The sequence below is a fragment of the Myotis myotis genome, unplaced genomic scaffold (assembly GCF_014108235.1).
Source record: "Myotis myotis isolate mMyoMyo1 unplaced genomic scaffold, mMyoMyo1.p scaffold_m19_p_17, whole genome shotgun sequence".
NCBI lineage: Eukaryota > Metazoa > Chordata > Mammalia > Chiroptera > Vespertilionidae > Myotis > Myotis myotis.
The window spans coordinates 46,591,266-46,612,036 of NW_023416321.1; the positions used below are offsets into that span (position 1 = coordinate 46,591,266).

The window sequence follows — 20,771 nt, forward strand, 5'->3', positions numbered from 1 at the left end:
CCTGTGAGCTTGATTTTGGACAGTCGAGCCAAAATTCCTGGCAAATCGTCCACACGCAGCTTCATCTCTTTCCACTGCTTTTCATCTTTTGTCTCTTTTCCCACATCTACTGAGCCTTCAATTATTGAGGCAGATTCTAGTTCTATTAATTCGGTTTCATTAGGCTTTCTGGGCAAAGATAGGGTAGAGGGTGCAAAAGGCTTCATCTCATATACTTCCGCTTTGGCTTGACTCGAAGACGATTTCTCAAGGAAAGGAGAGGCCACTGGCTCTGCCTTTGGCTTTATTTGCTGGCGGAGGCTTCTGTTCAGCTGTGTGACATACTAAATTTAAAAAGTACATGTCAGTATACAAAGCCAAAATGCTCTTAAATGGTTGTTTAGTTACACCTTCTATCGGTCCGACTTTTATGGTACTTAAAAGATTTTCCTCTAACTTTATAAAACACAGGCACATGCACTAATATTAAAGTGCTTGTTCCATGGAAGTCACTACCAGTGGTTCTCAACCTTCTGGCCCTTTAAATACAGTTCCTCATATTGTGACCCAACCATAAAATTATTTTCGTTGCTACTTCATAACTGTAATGTTGCTACTGTTATGAATCATAATGTAAATATCTGATATGCAGGATAGTCTTAGGCGACCCCTGTGAAAGGGTCGTTTGACCCCCAAGGGGGTCGCGACCCACAGGTTGAGAACCGCTGCACTAGACTAAGCCATAAGGAGAACACAATTCATTCCTCTGCAATAGTTTTCAAATTTCTAGAAATTCCTAGGAATTTAAGTTCTTTGAAAGAAGATATTTTTATTTCTTGTTCATCTCTTCCAGAATGTCCCCTAATATAGTACCAGAAACTGGTGGTTTAACATTCAAGTACAATGAAGAAGTTTTCTATAATCAAGGGCCCAAACACCTGTTGAGTGCCATGTTCCCAGGCAAACAGTGCAGCGGGGCTCAGCAGACGTGTGCTTCCCAGGCCTAAGTGACTTACAGCAGTGCGCATGAGGAAAGAGCATGGGCTTTAGAGCTACACACTCTCTACTACTTACTTGCAAAAAGTAATTACCACTAGCATTCATGAGGCACTTCAAAGTTCAATAGAATGCATATTGTCGTAGTTTATATAGTATACATATCTCATGTAAGCTTTGCAAAAGTTGTTAAAGAAGATGGGTCATTATTAGTATCTCTCTCTTTAATTTGCAGATGAGGAAATCAAGGCTGAGGAATAAACTGACAGAGCCTAGAATCAACAACCAGTTAGTTACAGGTGACCCTGGACATGGAACCACTTACCTGATAACTAGTTAAGAGACTTTTCCATTACATATACTAGTCTTAGGAATTACAAACTCATGAATGAATCCAAAGTTCTGTTTACATAAAAATGGCATAATATATATTTGAGTTTCTCTTCTAAATATCCATTATCCTTAAACCTTCAAGTTAAAAAATCTGAACATTACTAGAAATTTAAATCTCTTACCAGAATAGTAAGTTTTTATAAGACTTTAACTTTTAAGTTAAAAAAAAAGATGAGAGAAATTTAAAAGAGGATTTTAGATTATGAATTTGGTATTATTTCATGCTTGCAAGAATTTGTTAGCTAAGATTTCTCCATTCTATGATGCTTTCTACTTGAGAAAATGTCAAATGCCCTCACTGGTAATTCAGAGCAAATTACTAGGTTGCCCATAATATCATGAACCCGACCTAGACACAGGCCTACAAGAGGACTGAGATGTATTATCAATGCCCACTACAAAATGCTGAGCAAACTACTAAAACCTCAATTTGTTAGGTTCAGACATGCATCTGAATGCACTGCTAATGTAAAAAAACAGGAGGGCCACTATTAGAGCAATTATTTCTGTATTACTGTTGTATTCACAGAATTTTAAAGAATTTATGAAGTATTATAACAGTGCAGCTTTCTCTAATTTTAACCTAGTAAAACCATGCCAGAAATTTTCAATATTTCTCCAAACTTAATCAGCAAGTTCAAGATCATACTTTTAAGCTCAAACACCAAAATTATCCTGGTTTCAGTTAAGAATAATCAAAGCGAGGGATTTAAGTTCTGAATAAACTGAAGAGGACACTAAAAGTCCTTTTTAAACAGTACTTCTTAGTACTCCTCTCGTAACGCGAATTTCTGAAATTCCCGCAAATTGAAAAGGAAAGGTTGAAGCAACAGAGCAAGGATGGTCTTCTGAACATACCATGCGCTTGAGGAAGGTGAAGTGCTGAAATGTAACCCACTGCTTGCTGGCGTTCCTAAAAAGATGCATAAACTTGTGAGGGGATGCCTGCACAGCTCTTCTTTCTAGATACCAGACACATCCTCCTACCCCTCCTGTAATAGAGCAGAAGGGAGAACAATGTTAAAGTGATTAATGCCTCTCAGCAGGGAAGACTGCGCCTACCCAGGAGCAATGCCTGAACCATGGTAAGCAATGCCTATGAGATGGGTTATAAGTTTGAAATGATCTAGTCCGGATTTGTAAATAAACACAACTTATGAGCCTTACTGATAAATCTGGAAAATTCTTCACAGGCTAGGGAAATCTTTCAGCTCAGGATCATTATGCTTTTGTTATATTAAATGCCAAAATGACCACACTATAGATATTTTTAAGAAGAAAATATAAAACAATCAGTTCAATCACTTCTTTAAAAGTATAAAATGAGAAGCATAATTTTTCTCAATAAGTAACTGTAAACTGGAAGATATATTACCGGTTACTATTTTGGCCATGTCGGGTAAGCCAAGTAAGGGGTGAGGAAACAGTTCTCAATAAAGTATGAGTTTATCAATCTTGTTGGGGAGAAACTATTTTTGTAGTATAGGCCTTTGGCTTTTAATCATTCTTTTAAACCTTCTTTCAAATACCAACAAATCCAACGCTCCTGTACAAGGTCTCTCCTAGGCAGGCCTTCCACGATATAACGGCCCAGACTCTCCCTTTCTGAGTCCCTCCTCCCATGGCTTCCATGACACCAAAGGCTCCTGGCTTTCTCTGCCTCTGCTCATCACTTCTCAGTTTCCTATCGTGTCTCCTCTTGCTGTTCCTGCCACATTAATCCCTGAGCAATTGCAATTACAGGCAAAGCTTAAATCTTCAACACATCTCTAGAGTCATTATGCCTATTTCCAACTGCTCTCTCAGTATCATGGATGGGTTGCAATAGGCCTCTAAGAACACTTTATCCTCACCCATATCTCTACTCTGTCCCCATTGAAGAGAAAACCATTCCCTCAGGAACAGCCTGAATTCTTCCTTCATCATTTAATAACCATCAAGTCCAGTCAACTATGAAAGATACGTCAAATCTGTCTACTTCTTCTCATTCCTATTTTCCATTCCATTCTCTTATCTTACATTTGCACTATTGTAATAGTTGTAGGATTCAAGACAGTCATCTCTACTTCAGTAATTTCCTTCCCTGTCCAACTTAAGTACCATAGAGCAAACGGTTTTCTTCCTGAAGCCCAACATACATAATTACCCACCCAAACATGTAAATATACCTCACTGCAGCCACGCTGTCTCATCATCGCACTCCACACTGGTTCACCTTTATGTCCTTCGCCTTCTTACAGCTTCTTGCCTCACCTGTCAAATTTTCAGCCTCTTCCAACTATTCTATCACTTCACACTTTTCTATACTTTTTAAATACATATTGTTTCCACTGTTTTTTAGTTCATTGAGACTCACTTTGCTATAACACAGCAGAGTGCCTTCCATAGAACAATGGAACAACAGTTGATGACTGTATCAGCCACAGCTTACGTGGACTGGGGGAGGCACTAGCACTGCCCTTTGGAATACATGGCAATTATCTTAGGCTGTTGATAAGTCACTTCTTCACTGAAATCAGATTCTCAAACCTGTTAGTTATAAAATGCTTATTTTCCACATAGGTGAATGTGTGTTTACCTGTACATATATACATAAAGGGATAGCAGTGTTTTTTAGGGGAAAATTTCTTAAAATCAATCCTTTAATATTTCAGTTTTATTTATAATTTAATGGTGTACATTTTCCCTTCTTACCCTTAATATTGTTCTTTAAGGTAATAGGACCTCAATATTAAATAATTGTGTCTAGAAGACATTAAGGTTTTATTGTATGGGCCTTAAATTTCAAAATCAGGTTTTAGTTCCTCAGGTCCAGTGAGAAATGCATGTTGCTGGGAGGGAAAGAATCACCTGGCAAACTACCTCTCATGAATAGGTAGATGAAGTGAGATTTTACAGAATGGCAGTAAGAAAAAACAAAACAAAAACACCCACATCTAGGAAACTGTACTTTTAAATTTTGAAAATACTTCATTTAGTCAAAACATGTTACATTCGTATGAATCGGTGCCTAGCATGTCAAAGACATTTCAGCTCTCTGTAAACAACCTTAGGTTAAAAGATACACAGGATACAATAGATACATTACCACAGATACATTAAAAATCTGCAAATATGTGGCCACATCCACTATTCACCATCAATAATGAGTCATGATTGTAGGGGTTTTAAATTAGGTGAGTAGACAGGTAACTGAAGGTCTTGAATTTTCTTTTAATGACTATAAAATACTCCAATTTTTAAAAGCAAAATCAGACACGACCAGTAGCTACCTAATATAGCCCCAGATGACCTCCCTGCCACCCTTTCACCATGCTGCTTCCATATCGAGCTCTCGTGGCGGATCTTCCAAGTGGATCAGAGTAGGTCACACAGATCTTTTTGGCCATTATGTGCACAGCTTCAAGAAGCTAAGCTGTGTGTTAATTCCTCCTTTCCCACACTAAAAGACTGATCCAGCTACAAGCCATGTGGACCACATGTATATGAAGCCCACTTCCGAGACCTGGGGGATTCTGAGCTGCCCAGTGGAACTGTGCTATGGAAAACTGAAAGTACAGAACTGAAAGACAGAGAACCAGCTAGTGTGAGGAATCCGAAATGGACCCTCCATACAGAGGTGATAATTCAAGCAACAAGAAAGGCCGAGTTCTCTGAGAATGAGTGTGTATAGTCAGGATCAAAGAACACTCAGTCAAGGATGGTAGAAGGTTGCAAGTAATTAAAAAAGAATCACAGACTTTAAAAAACAAAACACTTTTCATTATGGGAAACCTCAGTCACATACAAAAGCAGAATATAATGAGCCCCCGTTACTTTTCCCTCAGCTTCAACAATTACCAAACCAAGGCCAAGCTTGTCTCTTTTACACTCCCTCCTACTTCCCACCCTCTTCCCCACTTTTGAACCAAAAGGGACCTTTGAAACCATCTCATTAAATTGCTTCATTTTATAGATGAGTAACTTCACTTCCAGAAAAGTCAGATGGTTTGCTCTGAGATCACACACACCAGAGAAGACCCATAAAATAACAATGCCACGAGGAAAACGGCATGTCAGACTCACAGTGATCGATACTGCCAGGCGCTGCAGAGAGCGGGTGAGGCATGGGGCCTGAAAAAGTTTCTGGGATTTGTAAGAAAACGGAGTCCTGGGATTCTATCGTCCCCATTATGGACCAGCGGCAACACGTTCCTCACCTAGCCATTAGTGATCACTGAACTACTGGGGGGAAAATAATTCTCAACTCCTCTCTAATACCTCCACCGGGGCAAATTTCATTCATTCACAAGGAATTACTGAGAGCCAACAGCGCACACCAGGTACCGTTCTGGGCACTGGGGCCAAAGAGGGGGACCAGAGAACGGCCCCTCCCCTCCCAGTGTTTACATTCTGGCTGGGAGGAGCATGCGATAAACGGCCCATAAGGCAACAAGGGGAGCCTGTGCTGGCCACCTGGGGAGAAACAGGGCCCAGTGAGAAGAGGGGCAGGCGCCTCTGACCAGGCGACACCTGAGCTGAGACCTCGCCAAGGGCCAACCAAGAAGGCGCACTCCGCCGTCAGCATGAGGCTGTTACAGGCTTTTCAAGCGGGAGGGTTGCAACAGGGGCCACGCCGAATGGCACGAAGCTGGGAGTCAAGCGGCGGCCCGCTGCCCGCAGCTGTCATCGCCGTATTCATTATCGTCGCAGCACCGCGACCCTCCACATCGCAGGAAGGCTGCGAGCGGGGCACAGCGCTCCCGCGTCCGGACTGCCGGCGGCCAGGCACGGAGGCCCGGGGCGCCAGGGGGCCGGGGGGCAGGAAGGTTCCGCTGTGTCCGCTCCAGCCTCCACGCGGTGCAAACCAACAGGAGCAGAGGCAGCGGCCCTCGGGCGGGACGGGGCGCGGGGCGCCACCTGCACTGCAGACCGAGTCCAGACCCCAGCTCCGCGGCCCCTCCGCTTCAGGCTCCTCCAAAGGTCACACCCCCACCGACCTCAGCCGACCTCGCCACGGGCTCCCAAGGTTGCAGCCAGCCCCAACCACAGAGAGTACGTGCCAAAAACAGGGGAATTTTCCCCAAGCCGTGCCCGAGGGCGGTGCAGTACCTGTCAGGAGGCGTGAGGAGAGAGTGTGTGGGGAGGTGGCCATCACGCACGAGCCGGCCGCTCTCCGGGGACCCCGTGTCCTCTCTCCTCACCGGCTGCTGGGCGCCGCCATCTTCCTTCCCCGCCCCGTACGCGAAAAGGGCTTCCGGTGCGTCACTTCCGGAGTGGGACGCGGAAGTCTAGGGCTGCGCGAGGAGTCGCGGGGACTGGGGCCCGCGCGAGACCGCAGGACGGAAGGTCGGAGGCCAGAGGGACTTTCGGGAAACGCGAGGCGCTCGGGCGGCTGCGGCCCCCGGAAGGGACCGTAGCGGACGGCGGGCCCGCGCCTCCGCCCCGAGGCTGGCAGGTGTCGTAGGGTCGTGGCGGGAGAGCTCGGCCGGGCCGGGCCGCGAGCGGTTCAGAGGTACTTTGGGATTCCTGTTGGTGCCCGAATCGCCAAGAGGAAGTGGTTCTCGGACAAAGCGTCCGCCCTCCAGTCTGATCGCAGTTCCCGCTGTACTGTGTTCGCCGTCAGGTGGGAGGACCGACGTCCTGCAGATTTGGGGCCCTGGAGTGAGATCTGCACTGGAGTCCTGGCTCCACCCCCTGACCTTGACCTGCCCGGGCTAATTGCTCCTGTCCTCTGGACCTAATAGCTGTCCCACGGGAATAATGGTACTCTGTGTGTTGTGGATGGTTGAGAGAATGAAATCGTGTCCCTCCAGGGGCTCCCAGGGGCCTGCACATATAAGACCTAATAAATGGGCACTTGTGTAGTGATTACGGGGCAGATCTCAGCAGCCCTCCCCCCTCTGTTCTCCTGTGTGAGTTCCACAGCTAAAGTACACGGAAGAAAAAAAGATGCAGCCTTTGAAAAAGAAGAAACAGGTAACTGGGATTTGTAAGGGCAACTTCTGTCTGTCTTCAAGGCTGAAGTGATGGTACTTTGGCTCAGGGTGGCCAACAAAACGCAAGGTTGCCCTGATTCTGCAGGAGCTCGCAGAGGACCAGCAGGTGGAGGGGCCTGTCAGGTGGGGAGTGTGGTGGGACCGAGACCGCAGTCCCGGGGAGCTGGGGTAGGCAAGGCCTCAGAGATTCAAACTTGGTACTCAGTTGGAGGAACAGGAGATTTTTTCTTACATTCAAGGAAGGGAGAAGGCACTCCACGGGGAGAAAGAAAGCATTAGATACTATGTTAAAAGTTTTGAAACTCCTAATTTTCCGTGTGTTTTTATGAACACGTGATGTTTATATCTGCCGCAGACATTATCCTCTTTGTGAACAGCACGTTAAGGCTCAAAGAGGCTTAATTGATCCGTCCAGAATTACCCAGCTGCCGAGTCCCATGCCTGTGACAGCGTTACTTCCACCACGCCATGCAGCCCTATGCACCCAAGCATGCTGAAGGGTCACAGCTTCTGTGATTTATAAAGCACAGGATTTCAGTCGTGGCTGCCTGTCACAATCACATACAGGGCTTTAAAAATTACAGATGTCTGAGCCACCCCCGGACCTATTAAATCAGAAGGGGTGTGGAATGGATGGGAGGGACTTGCACTTTTCTTTTTAAAGTACCACAAGTATTTGGGCACATAACTGAGAATTACTGGAGTTCAGATTTTTTTTTTTAATTAACTTGACAACACAGTTATGTCTAAAATGTTGATTAACATGAATATTTTATTGCATGTACTCAGAAATCATGAATTCCCAAATTCTCTAGTCTTAAGATAGACAAGGGGTTTAATAGACATTGTTCCTCCTTGGCCAACATATTTTTCCTTCATTTAAAATCCTTTCTAAACACGGGGCCACGGTCTGATTAAATACACAAATGAATGCATGGGTTATTATTTATTGAGAGGAACCAGCGTAAATGTTTTATGGGAGAAATGCCTAAAAGACGAGTGCATTCTGGCTTGATTGGTCAGAAAATGCATTCATCTGTGTAATATTTGTAGTTAGCGTGAGTCAATAGTACCAAAGCAGACTCTCCTGAAAAGTAATCCCTGAAGATACTTCTGGAAAGGAGAGGGTTCATGGTCACGTGCATTGCTATGACTGCACATATCTTCAGGGAGACTGCGGAAACAAGGAGTGCAGTGATTCCCTGGGCCAGTCACCGGCCATCACTGGGGGCCTAGACATGTTGCTGTTCTGAGGACCGTGAAAACTTGGGAAATACTAGTCTAATGTGCACACACACAAACACACATGAACTAACAATTTTGGAGATTGGACTATATTCGTAAGGACAGTTTTTATTCTGAGGTGAATCAGATTTCCTGGTTTCAAACGATCTTGCTTCATTAGACTAACTTTTCCTGGACAAGTTCCCTTAGAAAATTCCTTAAATTAGCTCTGCCTCGTAATAGGGCTTGATATCTATAAGCTCAAACTTCTCCGTTCATAAAGATTTAGAAAGTGAGGCCCAGACAGGTAGGTAATTTCCTCTAAGTGATAAAACTGACACCCATACCAGCATTTTTCCATCTCATTGTCTTTATTGTTCCTCATTCTACCTGTAACGTTTTCACTAATGAAATGATGTACAGTCTCACAATTACACATCTTTATTTAACTTGGATTTTTGGATATGTACATTTCAAGTAAAATATATTGTGTAGATTATGTTTTTAACTATCTGTTAAAAATACTTTGTTAATATTGCTATGAAAAGAGATACATTATAAAGAATTAAAAACATTTTTAGCTGACAGCATAATTTTAATTATCTCATAATTATTGAAAGTTGAGTTGTAGCATTCAATTTTATGTTAATGTGGTCATTCACTACAATGATCACTTGCTTATGTATTTTATTTTATTTTTTGATTAATCCCGCCTCTCCCCACCCCAGATAATTTTTTTCATTTACTTTTTTTTAGAGAGAGTGGAAGGGAGGGGGAGAGAGAGAGAAACATTAATGTGAGAGAGACACATTGATTGGTTGCCTCCCGCACACACCCTGACCGGGGCCTGGGATGGAGCCTACAAGCCAAGTCTGTGCCCTTGACCAGAATGGAACCCAGGACCCTTCTGTCCGTGGGCCGACACTCTATCCACTGAGCCAAACCAGCTAGGTCTGCCTATGTATGTTTAAACATGATTCTAAATAATCATTATAAAGCTTTGTATCTTATCTTTTAAAAATTGATGTTATCAAACTTTACCTAGATAATGGCTCCTCTTATTTTCCTTTAATGTTTCAGCACTTATTTAAAAACCAAGCTGTTCTTGAATCCAACTTTGTTCTGTAGTGGATTTGTTGCAAAATTTGAAATAAAATTTCTTTTTGAGAGTCTTTCTACATGTACTGAATTTTATACCATATGACAGGACTTCTGAGTAGATAGATGCTAACCCTTTCAAAGTCCAGACCAAAAACTACATTCCCAGCCTACCTTGCAGCTTGGTGTGACTTTGTGACTAATTCTGATCAATGGGATATAAGCAGACGTGATGTGTTTAACTTCTAAGTTTCCTTAACAGTAGAGAGCAAGTCTCTCCTTGTTTGATATGGAGCTGCCTTACTAGCCCTGGGCTGATTACATGAGGAAAAATAAAACTCTCACTTGTTAACACACTGTTTCTTTAGGTTTTTTGAACTAATATGCCTGACTCATGGTCAGCCCAAAAAATGATAGCTCTCACCATTAAATGATTCCCTATATGCTTCAAAAAGCAAAAATAAAATGTTAGTATTTTCTAAGAAATACTTTGAGAGGGAAATTTGGGATTGTGCTATTTAAAAATGTGTTGTAATAAAACAGCTTGATGAAGCTTATGGAACTCAGAATCTAGAAAAAGAAAAGCTTTTCTTTTAAAAAAGTAAGGATTTGTATGTTCTTTCTATGCTATTTAGGAATGAGGGCACATGAGTTTACACCACAGGCCCCAATTTGTTAGACACAAGAATTGTGATGTGGAGATTGCTGCTCAAGATCATCCGGCTTCCCTCACTCTGGTGCTCACCACACTCGTTTCTCACCAGTAGCTTTTGCTGCAGAGTAGACATTCTTCAGGATGAGGGTACCCCATCCTTAAAAAACAGAGCTAACTTCGATGAAGTATGAGGGCATTATGGGCATGTTACGAAGAGTGAAGCTTTTGGAGAGAGGTCAAAGGGATTAATATATTAGGTTTTGATTTCACATCTAGATTTAGTCTCTTGGGATTCCTGGCCTTTAGATTTTCCTCCCTTGAAATATATTCCTCACCCCTACCCACCACTTTTTTTTTTTTTTTAATCCTCACCCGAGGATATGTTTTTATTGATTTGAGAGAGAGAGAAACATTGATCTGTTTCCTCCTGTATGGGCCTGGACTAAGGATCAAACCCGCAACCTTTCAGTGTACAGGACGATGCTCCAACCAACTTAGCCACCCAGCCAGGGCCCCACCCGTGACTTTTAAAGGTTCTTCCCCTGGTGCCATGCTTTTGGGAGTGGGTGGTGATAGGTAGGCCTGGGTATGCTTCTTGCTTGAGAGAGGTCCCCTGCTTTGAAAGGGGGCCCTGGAAAAACGTGATGCTCAGGCTCCTTCTAGTCAGACGGGATCTGCCCTTCTGGTCCTTTAGAGGCGTGGCAAGGTGTCTTCTGCTACACTAGGCAGGTTAGGGGTAGGGAAGCACAGAGTTTATTGCATAAGGACTGCCTTTGGCTGGCTGTCTTCATGACAACGCTACTGAGTCAAGTCCAATCAGAAGACAGAAATCACACCAATTACCTGAACAGAGACTTTAACATAAAGATTAGCACATAAGAAGTTGATGCCTAAATAACTGGAAGGGTAAAAAGAAAACTGTGGTGTCACAGATGTACAACTACAGGAAGCAGCCACCACTTCTGCAGCCGGGGGAACGAAAACGAAGTTAGGAGCAGGGCAGGTGCTGCTGGTGCTGGGGTCTTTGGGGGAGACCTGGCCAAGCTGGTTCTCTCTATTTTAGAAAAACTGTCCCCTGGGCTCAGCTATGGCTACTGGAGTGAAGAAGCATTGGGCTGAGCTGCATAGGAACTGCAAGCAGACAGGAAGCAGGCAGGAGGAGGAAGCTCCTACTCCATGGCCCAGCCTTGCACCATTGCTGCCCTTATCTGCAGAGCCGAACAGTGAGCTTTCAGGAGTGTGATGTGCAGACCGGAAGCTTCAGCACCCCTAGATGCAGTAGAAGGGTGGCTTCAGAGCCAGAGCAGGTAACCCCGTTGAGTTCTTATTTGAATCGATGTTTCACTCTAAGTGTACAGATTAAAGCTTAAAATCAGCCTCCTCTGAGCTTGAATAGCTTAAATCGGTGCCTGGGATCTCATAACAATTCTAAGGTGACCGATAACGACAGGATAGGATCCTCGTCCATGATCACTCGAGTGAGACATTGCACATCAGTGTAACCTGCTGCTAGGTCTCCATCCCAGGGCTCACTTCTTGACTTAGGGTACCAAAAGGGAGAAGTGCCGTCCAGAGATGCTGAAGTCATCCAATCCCAGGAGCTGAATCATTGCTCTACGTCAGAGTAATCTGGTTCACATGTGCCTCATTCTCTCCCCGAGTTCTTTTACAGCTTGGGGTGGCCACATTATTCAATTTTGCCTAGAGAGCTAGGAGGAGAAACCTGCTGGCAAGGCTTCTGGGGGTAATTTGTTTACTGTGTAAACAGCAGGCATGCTTTCCCCCTTTATTCTCAGGAAGCAGAGCTGAGAGTATAATCTCAGACACTGAGGCAGCCACCTTGAAGTCTGAAGTGACAAGCATGAGGACAGCAAGCACGCTGAGATGGCACCGTGGAAAACAGAGCCGGTCCTGATGAAATGTCTGGGCCACTGCCCAGGTCTGGGACATCCACCTGCAGGCTTACTGCTACCAGCATATAGTTATGCTCAGGCTACCATTTGGTTTCCTGTTCACTGCTTCCTGGCCATCCATCCCTCCAGGACAGGATTGCTGAGAGCCTGGCCTCAAGCTCGCTGAGGCAGAGGACATGAAGACACAACTGCAGACATGTTAGATAGCTAGGAAGCATGTCCTGTCTCACAAAAGTAAAGGAAATCTGAATATGGTGCCTGTTTCCAATATGATAGGATACACAGTGATTTAAATAAAAGAAGCAATTTTACACAAAAATAAAAGAAGCAATTTTGTGAAGATCCATTGCCTGTCTTGTTCCTTTGATTTTTGCTGTGCTCAACTCCCTTGATGATGTCAAAATGTCCTGCTTTCCCACATCCCTTTCCTGGTTCCCTCCTCAGCATCTTAGAGCCCCGTGAAGAATATGGTGAAATGTTCCAAGGGGAGCAGGTAACAGGTCCTACTGGGCACTAGGTGGAGGAAATCATAACCCATAAATATCCTTAAATACACAGTTTATATTTAGCTACCAGGAACTCTTAAAAATGGGTCTTACATATTCTGGTAAATGACCCATCAATATTACCAAAATAGAGAATTCCAAAATACAAGAAGACTTACTAAAGGCAAATTAATAAGAGAATTCCAGGAAAGTGACTGTCCAAACCATAAGCTCCTGGGAAAGCATGGGCAGCACATCTTTTTTTAACGTTCGGGACTAGCTCTCATCTATGACTGCTCTTTCTCTCCGCATTTGTATATTTAAGATGAGCAGAACGTGAAGATGTTGATTTCTTTCTTATAAATGCCAATGCATATTTGCAAATAGACCATTTGTTTAGCACCTACAGTGTAGGAAATGCTTTATCATGATATCTCATTCACTTCTCACAACAACCCTGAGGCAAGCTATTCCCATTTTCAGATGAAGAACTCGAGGCCTTAAAAGGTTAAATAATGTTTGCATCGGTAGAAAGTGAGTGCTGCAGCTAGAATGGAATCCTGTCTGATTCCAGAGCATGTGTTCTCAATCCTAACACTGGACGGTCTCCCATATTTTATGTATTATAGAGTCCTCATTATCTGGCATTTTTTTATACGAGTCTAGAGTTTCACATTTCATCAAACTAGTAAAGTTATTGAAGTTCAGCCTCAAAAAAATTACTTGATTTTACCTTTTCTGACTTGGGTTCAATTTCCTTTGACCTCAGTTTCCGTATTTGTAGAACAGGAGTACCAATATCAATGTAATAGAACAGGTCTATGACTTAAATTATGTTGTACTTTCAATACTTAATGAGAGTTCATTCCTGGACACCTTCACATAATACTCATTCCAGAGACCTACCCAAGCCTTCTGAATCAAAGTCTTTGGGGGTGGGCTTGGAATGTAGTTAAGAAACAATATTATTTTATAAAAATCACATAAGCTTTGCATAAAAATGTCAAGAGTACAGAAAAAGAAAGCAAGCATTTCCAGGAGAGAAGGCTACTCAAGGAAGGTGATGGTGGTGGAGACAATATTAATAACAACCATTCTCTTTATTAAATGTTCCCTACCTGCCAGAATTTACAGATCTCATCTCATTTAATCACATTTAACCTTTCAGCCTTATAACTAACACATTCTTCACATTTTTAGGTCAACTAATTGAAGCTCAAGGTCTTTGAGAAAACTGTATTAGTTTCCTAGGGCCACCATAACAAAATACCAGAAACCAGGTGGCTTAAAACAGCAGATGTGTCTTGCCTCCCATTAAGGAATGGGCGGCGCCATGCTCCCTCAGAAGCCCCTGGGGGGGCAGGGGGGAGGTCTTCCTTGCTTCTTCCCGCTTCCCGTAGCCTCCTGGGCTTGTGGCAGCAAACTCGAACCTCTGTCTCTGTCTTCACATGGCTTTCTTCTGGTCTCTGTCTTCACAAGGCATTGTGTGTGTGTGTCTGTCCACATTTCCCTGTCATAAGGACTTGAGTTCTATTGGGTTAGGGCTCACCCTAAGGACCTCATCTTAATTTTATTACATCTGCAAAGATCCTGTTTCTAACTAAGGTCACATTCATGTGTACTGTGTACTGGGGTAAAGATGTCAACATATCTTTTTTTTTTTTTCCTTTGTGGTGGAGGGGGCGAAATTCATCCCATAACACTATCCAAGGATACAATGGCTAGTAAAGTGTGGAATTAGATTTGAACTTAGGCGATGCTAGAATCTGGCCCCTTGGTCACCAGACACCACACATCCCGTCTCAGTGGACTGCACTTGGGGAAATTGTATCGCAATGCCTTGAGAAAGGGGAAGGTATAATACATAAAAAATAATCTTGAAACAATCCATTAGAAAATTATTTACAAGAGCACAAAGCCTTGGGTTGGTCTCAGATGTTTCCTCTGCAACAGTTCGATGCCAAATGACTCCACAGGGTTTTGAGGGGAAAGTTATGAGCTAAGAACTTTATACCCAGCAATTTGTCTTCCAGTGGGCCAGGCAGGCATCCTCAGAAATGCAAGGGCTCAGAAAATATTCCACTTGTTGAAAATCTATTTGAAGATACATTCCAGTGGTTCACAGGGTTTGGGATTATATAGACCAGAAAAAAATTCAAGAATAATTTAGAAACCAACATAGGAGTGCCAACTTTTAACTTTATAAAGGGGTTTAAACAAATCACACTACCATGTGTAGTGTACATATAATCACTTCAGAAAAGATAATGTTAATGCCAAAAATATTAAAAGGACATAATCTGATAGCTGTTTAAATTGAATAGTTTAGTTTTCAAAAAAAAAATATTCGTGTTTAATATATTTCACCCCAGAAGAGTGAAAAACTTTTTCCATAGATAAGATCTCATCCGTGAACGGGTGTTTGGAAACCAAGAACCGACAGAGACACAAGGACGACATCCACTGAAAGTGACTGGCTAGCATTCGTGATTTATGCAACCGAGGGAAAAATATTATTTGAAACTGACTGTAATCATTTCCATTTTCTGGGGAAAGTTTCAGTGGGAAAATAAATCTCTGCAGTGCTACTCCCTGCCACATGCGGAGGTTGGAGGAGGGGAGAGAGAAGATAACTTGTTCCCTCAACCGACATCTGGGTTTCCATTTAGTCTTTTCCAAGTTCTCCTGAAAATATCCGTGAAAGGACCACTCGTTTAAAAGGATGTTTGCACATGTCATTAATTCCCCCTCTCAAAATCTCTCTGAGAAGAACGCCTGCATTTGAAACCATGGGTAGCACCCATTTGGCTGTAATTTCTAAAAATTTCTGCAAATTAGAGTTTAGGTGAGGCCAGATTGAGAAAAAACCCATCCATCCATGATTCATGGCATATAAAGGATGAGACTCTTGTATGGATAAAGAGAGGGGCCCGTAAGTCAGCAAAATTCAATCAATACTTCCCTCCTCGAACTTCAAGCGAGAGGGGCTGGGCGCCAGGACAAACAGAACCTGGGAGTGAGTGTCTCAGGTACAGACACAGCGGCTGCTTGAAGTGTTCAATCATTCAGACTTGGAAGGAGTTCCCAGGCTCAGTAACGCAGGGCAGCTGCGAAGCTGGCTCCCAACTGAGGAAGTGGGTTCCAGTGGGGAAGCACTCCCTTGGAGCAGTGCCCCGAGCCCTGGCTGAGCGTGAGCTGGAACTACAGCCAGAAATAGAAGCTGCGAGGCACAGCCGTGAAGTTCCTAGCTCCTATCTATTCCCTTCCTCGCCTATCGCTAGAAAGTAATAATATGGTAAGTCAAACTGTGATGTCCCCTGTCATAGGAACATCAAAGATATCAACATTTAGACATGAACTGAATAAGAAATTTGCAACGTTTACTGAAAGAATCTACCATGGTGACAAATAAATCCTCAAATCTACATGACACGACACACACAAGCTTTACCTCTTGTTCACTTAAAGCTTGATGAGGGCTGTGTGATGCTCAACACGGCCATCCTCCCAGCAACAGCTGGCAGATCCAGGTAGCTTCCCTCCTGTGACTCTGCGTTCCAATAGGTGGCCTCTGCCGTCACTACCTTAGAGGGAGAGGGAGAGGGAGTGTGAAGGACTCACCTTACTCTTAATTCCCTGATCACAAATGGCAAATGTCTGTTATATTTCCAGCCCATCAGTCAGAACCAATCAAATGGCACCGATATAACTGCAATGTAAGGGCATCTCTGAACTGTAGGTGAGCAGTGAAATATACAAGTACTACTCTACCACAGGAACATAAAAGAAGAAGAAGAAGAAGAAGAAGAAGAAAATGAAAGATATTAGGAGAGATATGTAATGATGTTAATTCTCTCTAATTTAATCTATGGCTATAACATAATCCCAGTCACAGTACCTAATAAAATGATTCCAAAATTTTTCAGGAATAATAAATGAACAAGAATAGCCAAGAAAAGTTCAAAAATAAAACAGAATAAGGTAGGTCTCTCTGCTAAGGTGTTAAATTGTGCTCTAAAGCTCCAACAGCTAAAATAACTTGGTGGTACTTGCCCAAGAGTAGATAGTAAGATCACTGAAATAGGATAAAAGTCCAACAATAGACCAAAGAAAATATAAGTATTTGGCCCATTTAGCTAAGGGTGGCATGCAAAATCAGTATGGAAAAGAGTGCTTACATTAAAACAGCTAGGGCCACTGAATCTCACTTGAGAGAAAAAATGTTATGTCTGTACCTCACAATTTCCCAAAATTTATTTCAGGAGGATTAAAATTTTTAAATGCATTAATAGAAGAAAATGTAAGCTTGGGAAGGATAAACGTAAGCATGTCTTAAATAATAGAATACAGAAAAATAAAGATACATACATTTTTAACCTAAAAATTTAAAACTTTTTTGTGTCCAAAACAACTAATCAAGTTAAAAAGCAACTAACCAAGTTAGAAGACAATAAAAAATGAGTAAGGAATTGTATCACATATGATAGACAAGGGAGTACCACTCTTAAAATGCAAAATAAATAATAAATGTACAAAATTACAGGGACAGAATGAACTCAGTGCTGTTAGGGTGCAGAATGAGAGGGTGTAACTTTTTTTATGCTCTCTGGAAGGAAGTTTGTATTAAAAGCCTCAAAAAGTTCATATCTGTGCATTCTACTTCAAAGATTTTATCCTAAGGAAATAATAATAGATTTTTAAAAATAATTATCTCTTAGCTCATTAGAGCAAAATTTGAAAACAACATCCTAAATGTCCAGTAACAATTCTTGGTAAATACAAAATGATATGTCTTGACTGAATAAATTGCTTTAAGTCCACCTTGTAAACATTTTGTAAAGGTAAGCTTGTTTATAGGTATTAAAATGTTCATAGACTATACTTGAATAAACAAAACCAGTTACCTATAGTATGCTCCTATTTTAATTTTGAAGAGTATTATATACCTTAAAAATTCTACAATCAATGATCCAAGATGGTGGCGAATCCGGAGATGGAAAATTGATACAATATCTGCAAATCAATGAATGTGATAGATCACATAAACAAAATGAAGGATCATATCAATACATTCATAAAACCAGACAGCCATTTGCATAAAAACTCTTAGCAAAGTGGAAATGGAGCATACCTCAGTGTACTAAAGGCCATATATGACAAACCCACAGCAAACATCATACTCACTGGGCAAAAACTACAAGCATTTCCCTTAAGATCTGGAACAAGACAAGGATATCAACTTTTACTACTCTTTTTCAACATAGTGCTGGAACACCTAGCCACAGTGATAAGACAAGAAGAGATAAAAGGCATCCAGACTTAAAAGGAAGAAGTAAACTATTATTATTTGCAGATGACATAATACTGTATATGGAGAACCCTAAAGATTCCACCAAAAAGCTACTAGAACTGATAAATGAATTCAGTAAAGTAGCAGGAGACAAAATAAATATCCAGAAATTGATTGCATTTTTATACACCAATTATGAACTATCAGAAAGGGAAACTATCCCATTTACCATTGCATCAACAACAACAACAACAAAAAACAAAAACAACACAACACCTAGGAATAAATATAACCAAGAATGTAAAAGACCTATGCTCAGAAAGTGATAAGAAACTAAAGAAATAAATTGAAAAAGATACAAATAAATGGAAGCATATACTGTGTTCATGGATAGGAAGAATTACAATAATTAAAATGTCCATTCTACCCAATGCAATTTATAGATTTAATGCAATTCCTATCAAGGTACTGCTGGCGTACTTCATAGAAATAGAACAAATAAATATTCCAAAAATTTATATGGAATCTCAAAAGATAACAAATAGCCATAGCAATCTTGAGAGAGAAGAACAAAGTTGGAGGAATCATACTACCTAATATCAAATTGTACTACAAGGACATAGTAATAAAAAAAATCATGAAACTGACATAAAAAGAGACATATAGATCAATAGAACAGTTAGAGAGCCTAAAAGTAAATCCATGCCTTTATGGTCAATTAATATTTGAGAAAGGAGGCAAGAACATACAATGGTTTAAAGATAGTTTATTCAATAAATAGTGTTGAAAAAATTGGACAGATATGTACAAAAAATAAAAACTAAAACTAGGCCACCTTTTTACACCATTAACAAGAATGAGCTCAAATAGATTAAAGACTTAACTGTTAGACTGAAAACCTTACAAATCCTAGAAGAAAATGTAGGCAGTAAAATCTTGACTATCTCTCTTTGCAATATTTTTCCTGATATATCTTCTCATGCAGGGAAAACAAAAGAAAAAAAATAAACAAATGGACTACATCAAACTAAAAAGCTTTTGCACAGCAAAGGAAACTATCAACAAAATGAAAAGACAACCCACTGAATGGGAGAACATATTTGTCAATAATATATGGGATCAGGGGTTAATATAAAAAACTTATAAAGAACTCAAAAACTAAACACTAAAAACAAACAATCCAATTAAAACATTGACAGACAACTTGAATAGACTGATTAGACACTTCTTTGAAAAGGACATACAGATGGCCAATGGATATATGAAAAGATGCTCTTAATTACCAGAGAAATGTAAATTAAAACCACAATAAGATATCACCCCATGTTCATTGCAGCATTGTTTACAATAGCCAATATTTGGAAACAGCCCAAATGTCCATCAGTAGATGAGTAGATAAAAAAGGAATGGTACATTTACATAATGGAATACTACTCAGAGTAAAAAAGAAGGATATCTTTACTTCTTGAGACAGCATGGATGGACCTGGAGAGTATTATGCTAAGGGAAATAAACCAGTCAGAGAAAGACAAGTACCATATGATTTCACTTACATATGGAATCCCATGAACACAATAAACTAACAAACAAAATGGAAACAGACTCATAGATACACAAAACAGACTGACAGCTGTCAGAGGGGAGGGGTTTGTGAAGCTGGGTGAAAAAGGTAAAGGGATTAAGCAAACAAAACAAAACAAAAAGCAAAAATAAACATCATAGACACAGACAACAGTATGGTGGTGACCAGAGGGAAAGGGGACCTGGGAAGCTGGGAGAGTATAAAAGGAATAAATTGTGATGGAAGGAGACTTGACTTGGGGTGGCGAGCACACAATACAATATATAGATGATTTAGCATAGAATGGTACACCTGAAACATATAATTTTATCAACCAATAAATTCAATAAAAATAAAAATTCTACAGTCATATTCAAAATGAACAGCGGTTGCCTCTGGTTGGTAGAATTAAGGCAATTTTTAATCTTCTTTTTGATTGTCTGCATTTTAAAAATACTATACAATAAGCATGTCTTAATTAAGAAATGGTGAAGGTGGGGGGAAGAAGACTGTGGGCCGCCCGAGTGCCCACGCCAAGATCTGAAGCATGGGCCAACAAAGGAGAAGGTCTGTTTTGGCCTTGCAGCTGCTGAAAACACACGTATTTCAGAGTTGGCTGCATACTTTGTGGTCGCTTTGTGTTCCAAGGGCTGAGTTTGCAAACAAGCTTAGCAAAGTACAGCGTGTGCCCCTTCAGGTGGTTTTGGGAGCTCATCAGGTATGAGTAACACTAGCCCATTGATCTTTACATAAGTTGCATGGAGCGCTGAGGTGTTGACAGAACCTGAGCTGAGAACAATGTTTATTTATATCTGCACACAATAATTCACGTCTCTCTAAATCGAGAACTTTCTCCTAATTTGCTCACCGTGTGCAAACATTTGCAGTTCTCTCCACTGGTGACGCCTGGTTTGGTTTGGCTGGACTTGTGCAAACAAAAAGGAACATAAGACAGTGAATGGAGCTGAATGTTCAGATTCATACATGGAAAGGGAACATTTGCTTATGCTGATATATGTTGGAAATGCTAAGATCTCTCCACTTCTTTTTTGCACCATTACAACTAATTAATATCTGCTTTGTTTATGCTAGAAGTTGTTTTCAATTGTGTATGAGTGTGTGTGTGTGTGTGTGTCCAGTTGGTGTTAGAGGGAAACTTTATAATGTCCTAGTGAGGTGCTGAGCCATTCATAGCTACT

At 41.4% G+C, this 20,771-nt stretch overlaps 1 protein-coding gene and 1 long non-coding RNA gene across 3 annotated transcripts in view; one reads left to right on the forward strand and one right to left on the reverse strand.

The window, feature by feature from the left end:
- Positions 1-6,586, reverse strand: part of LOC118672203 (protoheme IX farnesyltransferase, mitochondrial) — a 117,819-nt gene extending 111,233 nt beyond the window's left edge. For both annotated transcript variants that reach the window (XM_036341738.1, XM_036341739.1), the window contains exons 1-3: positions 6,460-6,586; positions 2,227-2,360; positions 2-323 (exon numbers count right to left, since the gene is read on the reverse strand). In XM_036341738.1, the coding sequence (XP_036197631.1) occupies positions 2-323; positions 2,227-2,360; positions 6,460-6,502 (499 nt within the window). In that variant the 5' untranslated portion in view covers positions 6,503-6,586. The remainder of the gene's footprint in view (position 1; positions 324-2,226; positions 2,361-6,459) is intronic.
- A 419-nt stretch (positions 6,587-7,005) lies between these two features.
- LOC118672204 lies at positions 7,006-12,582 on the forward strand. Its single transcript, XR_004973011.1, has 2 exons — positions 7,006-7,326; positions 12,120-12,582. It is a non-coding gene; the product is annotated as an uncharacterized LOC118672204 (long non-coding RNA).
- Positions 12,583-20,771: the final 8,189 nt, after the last annotated feature.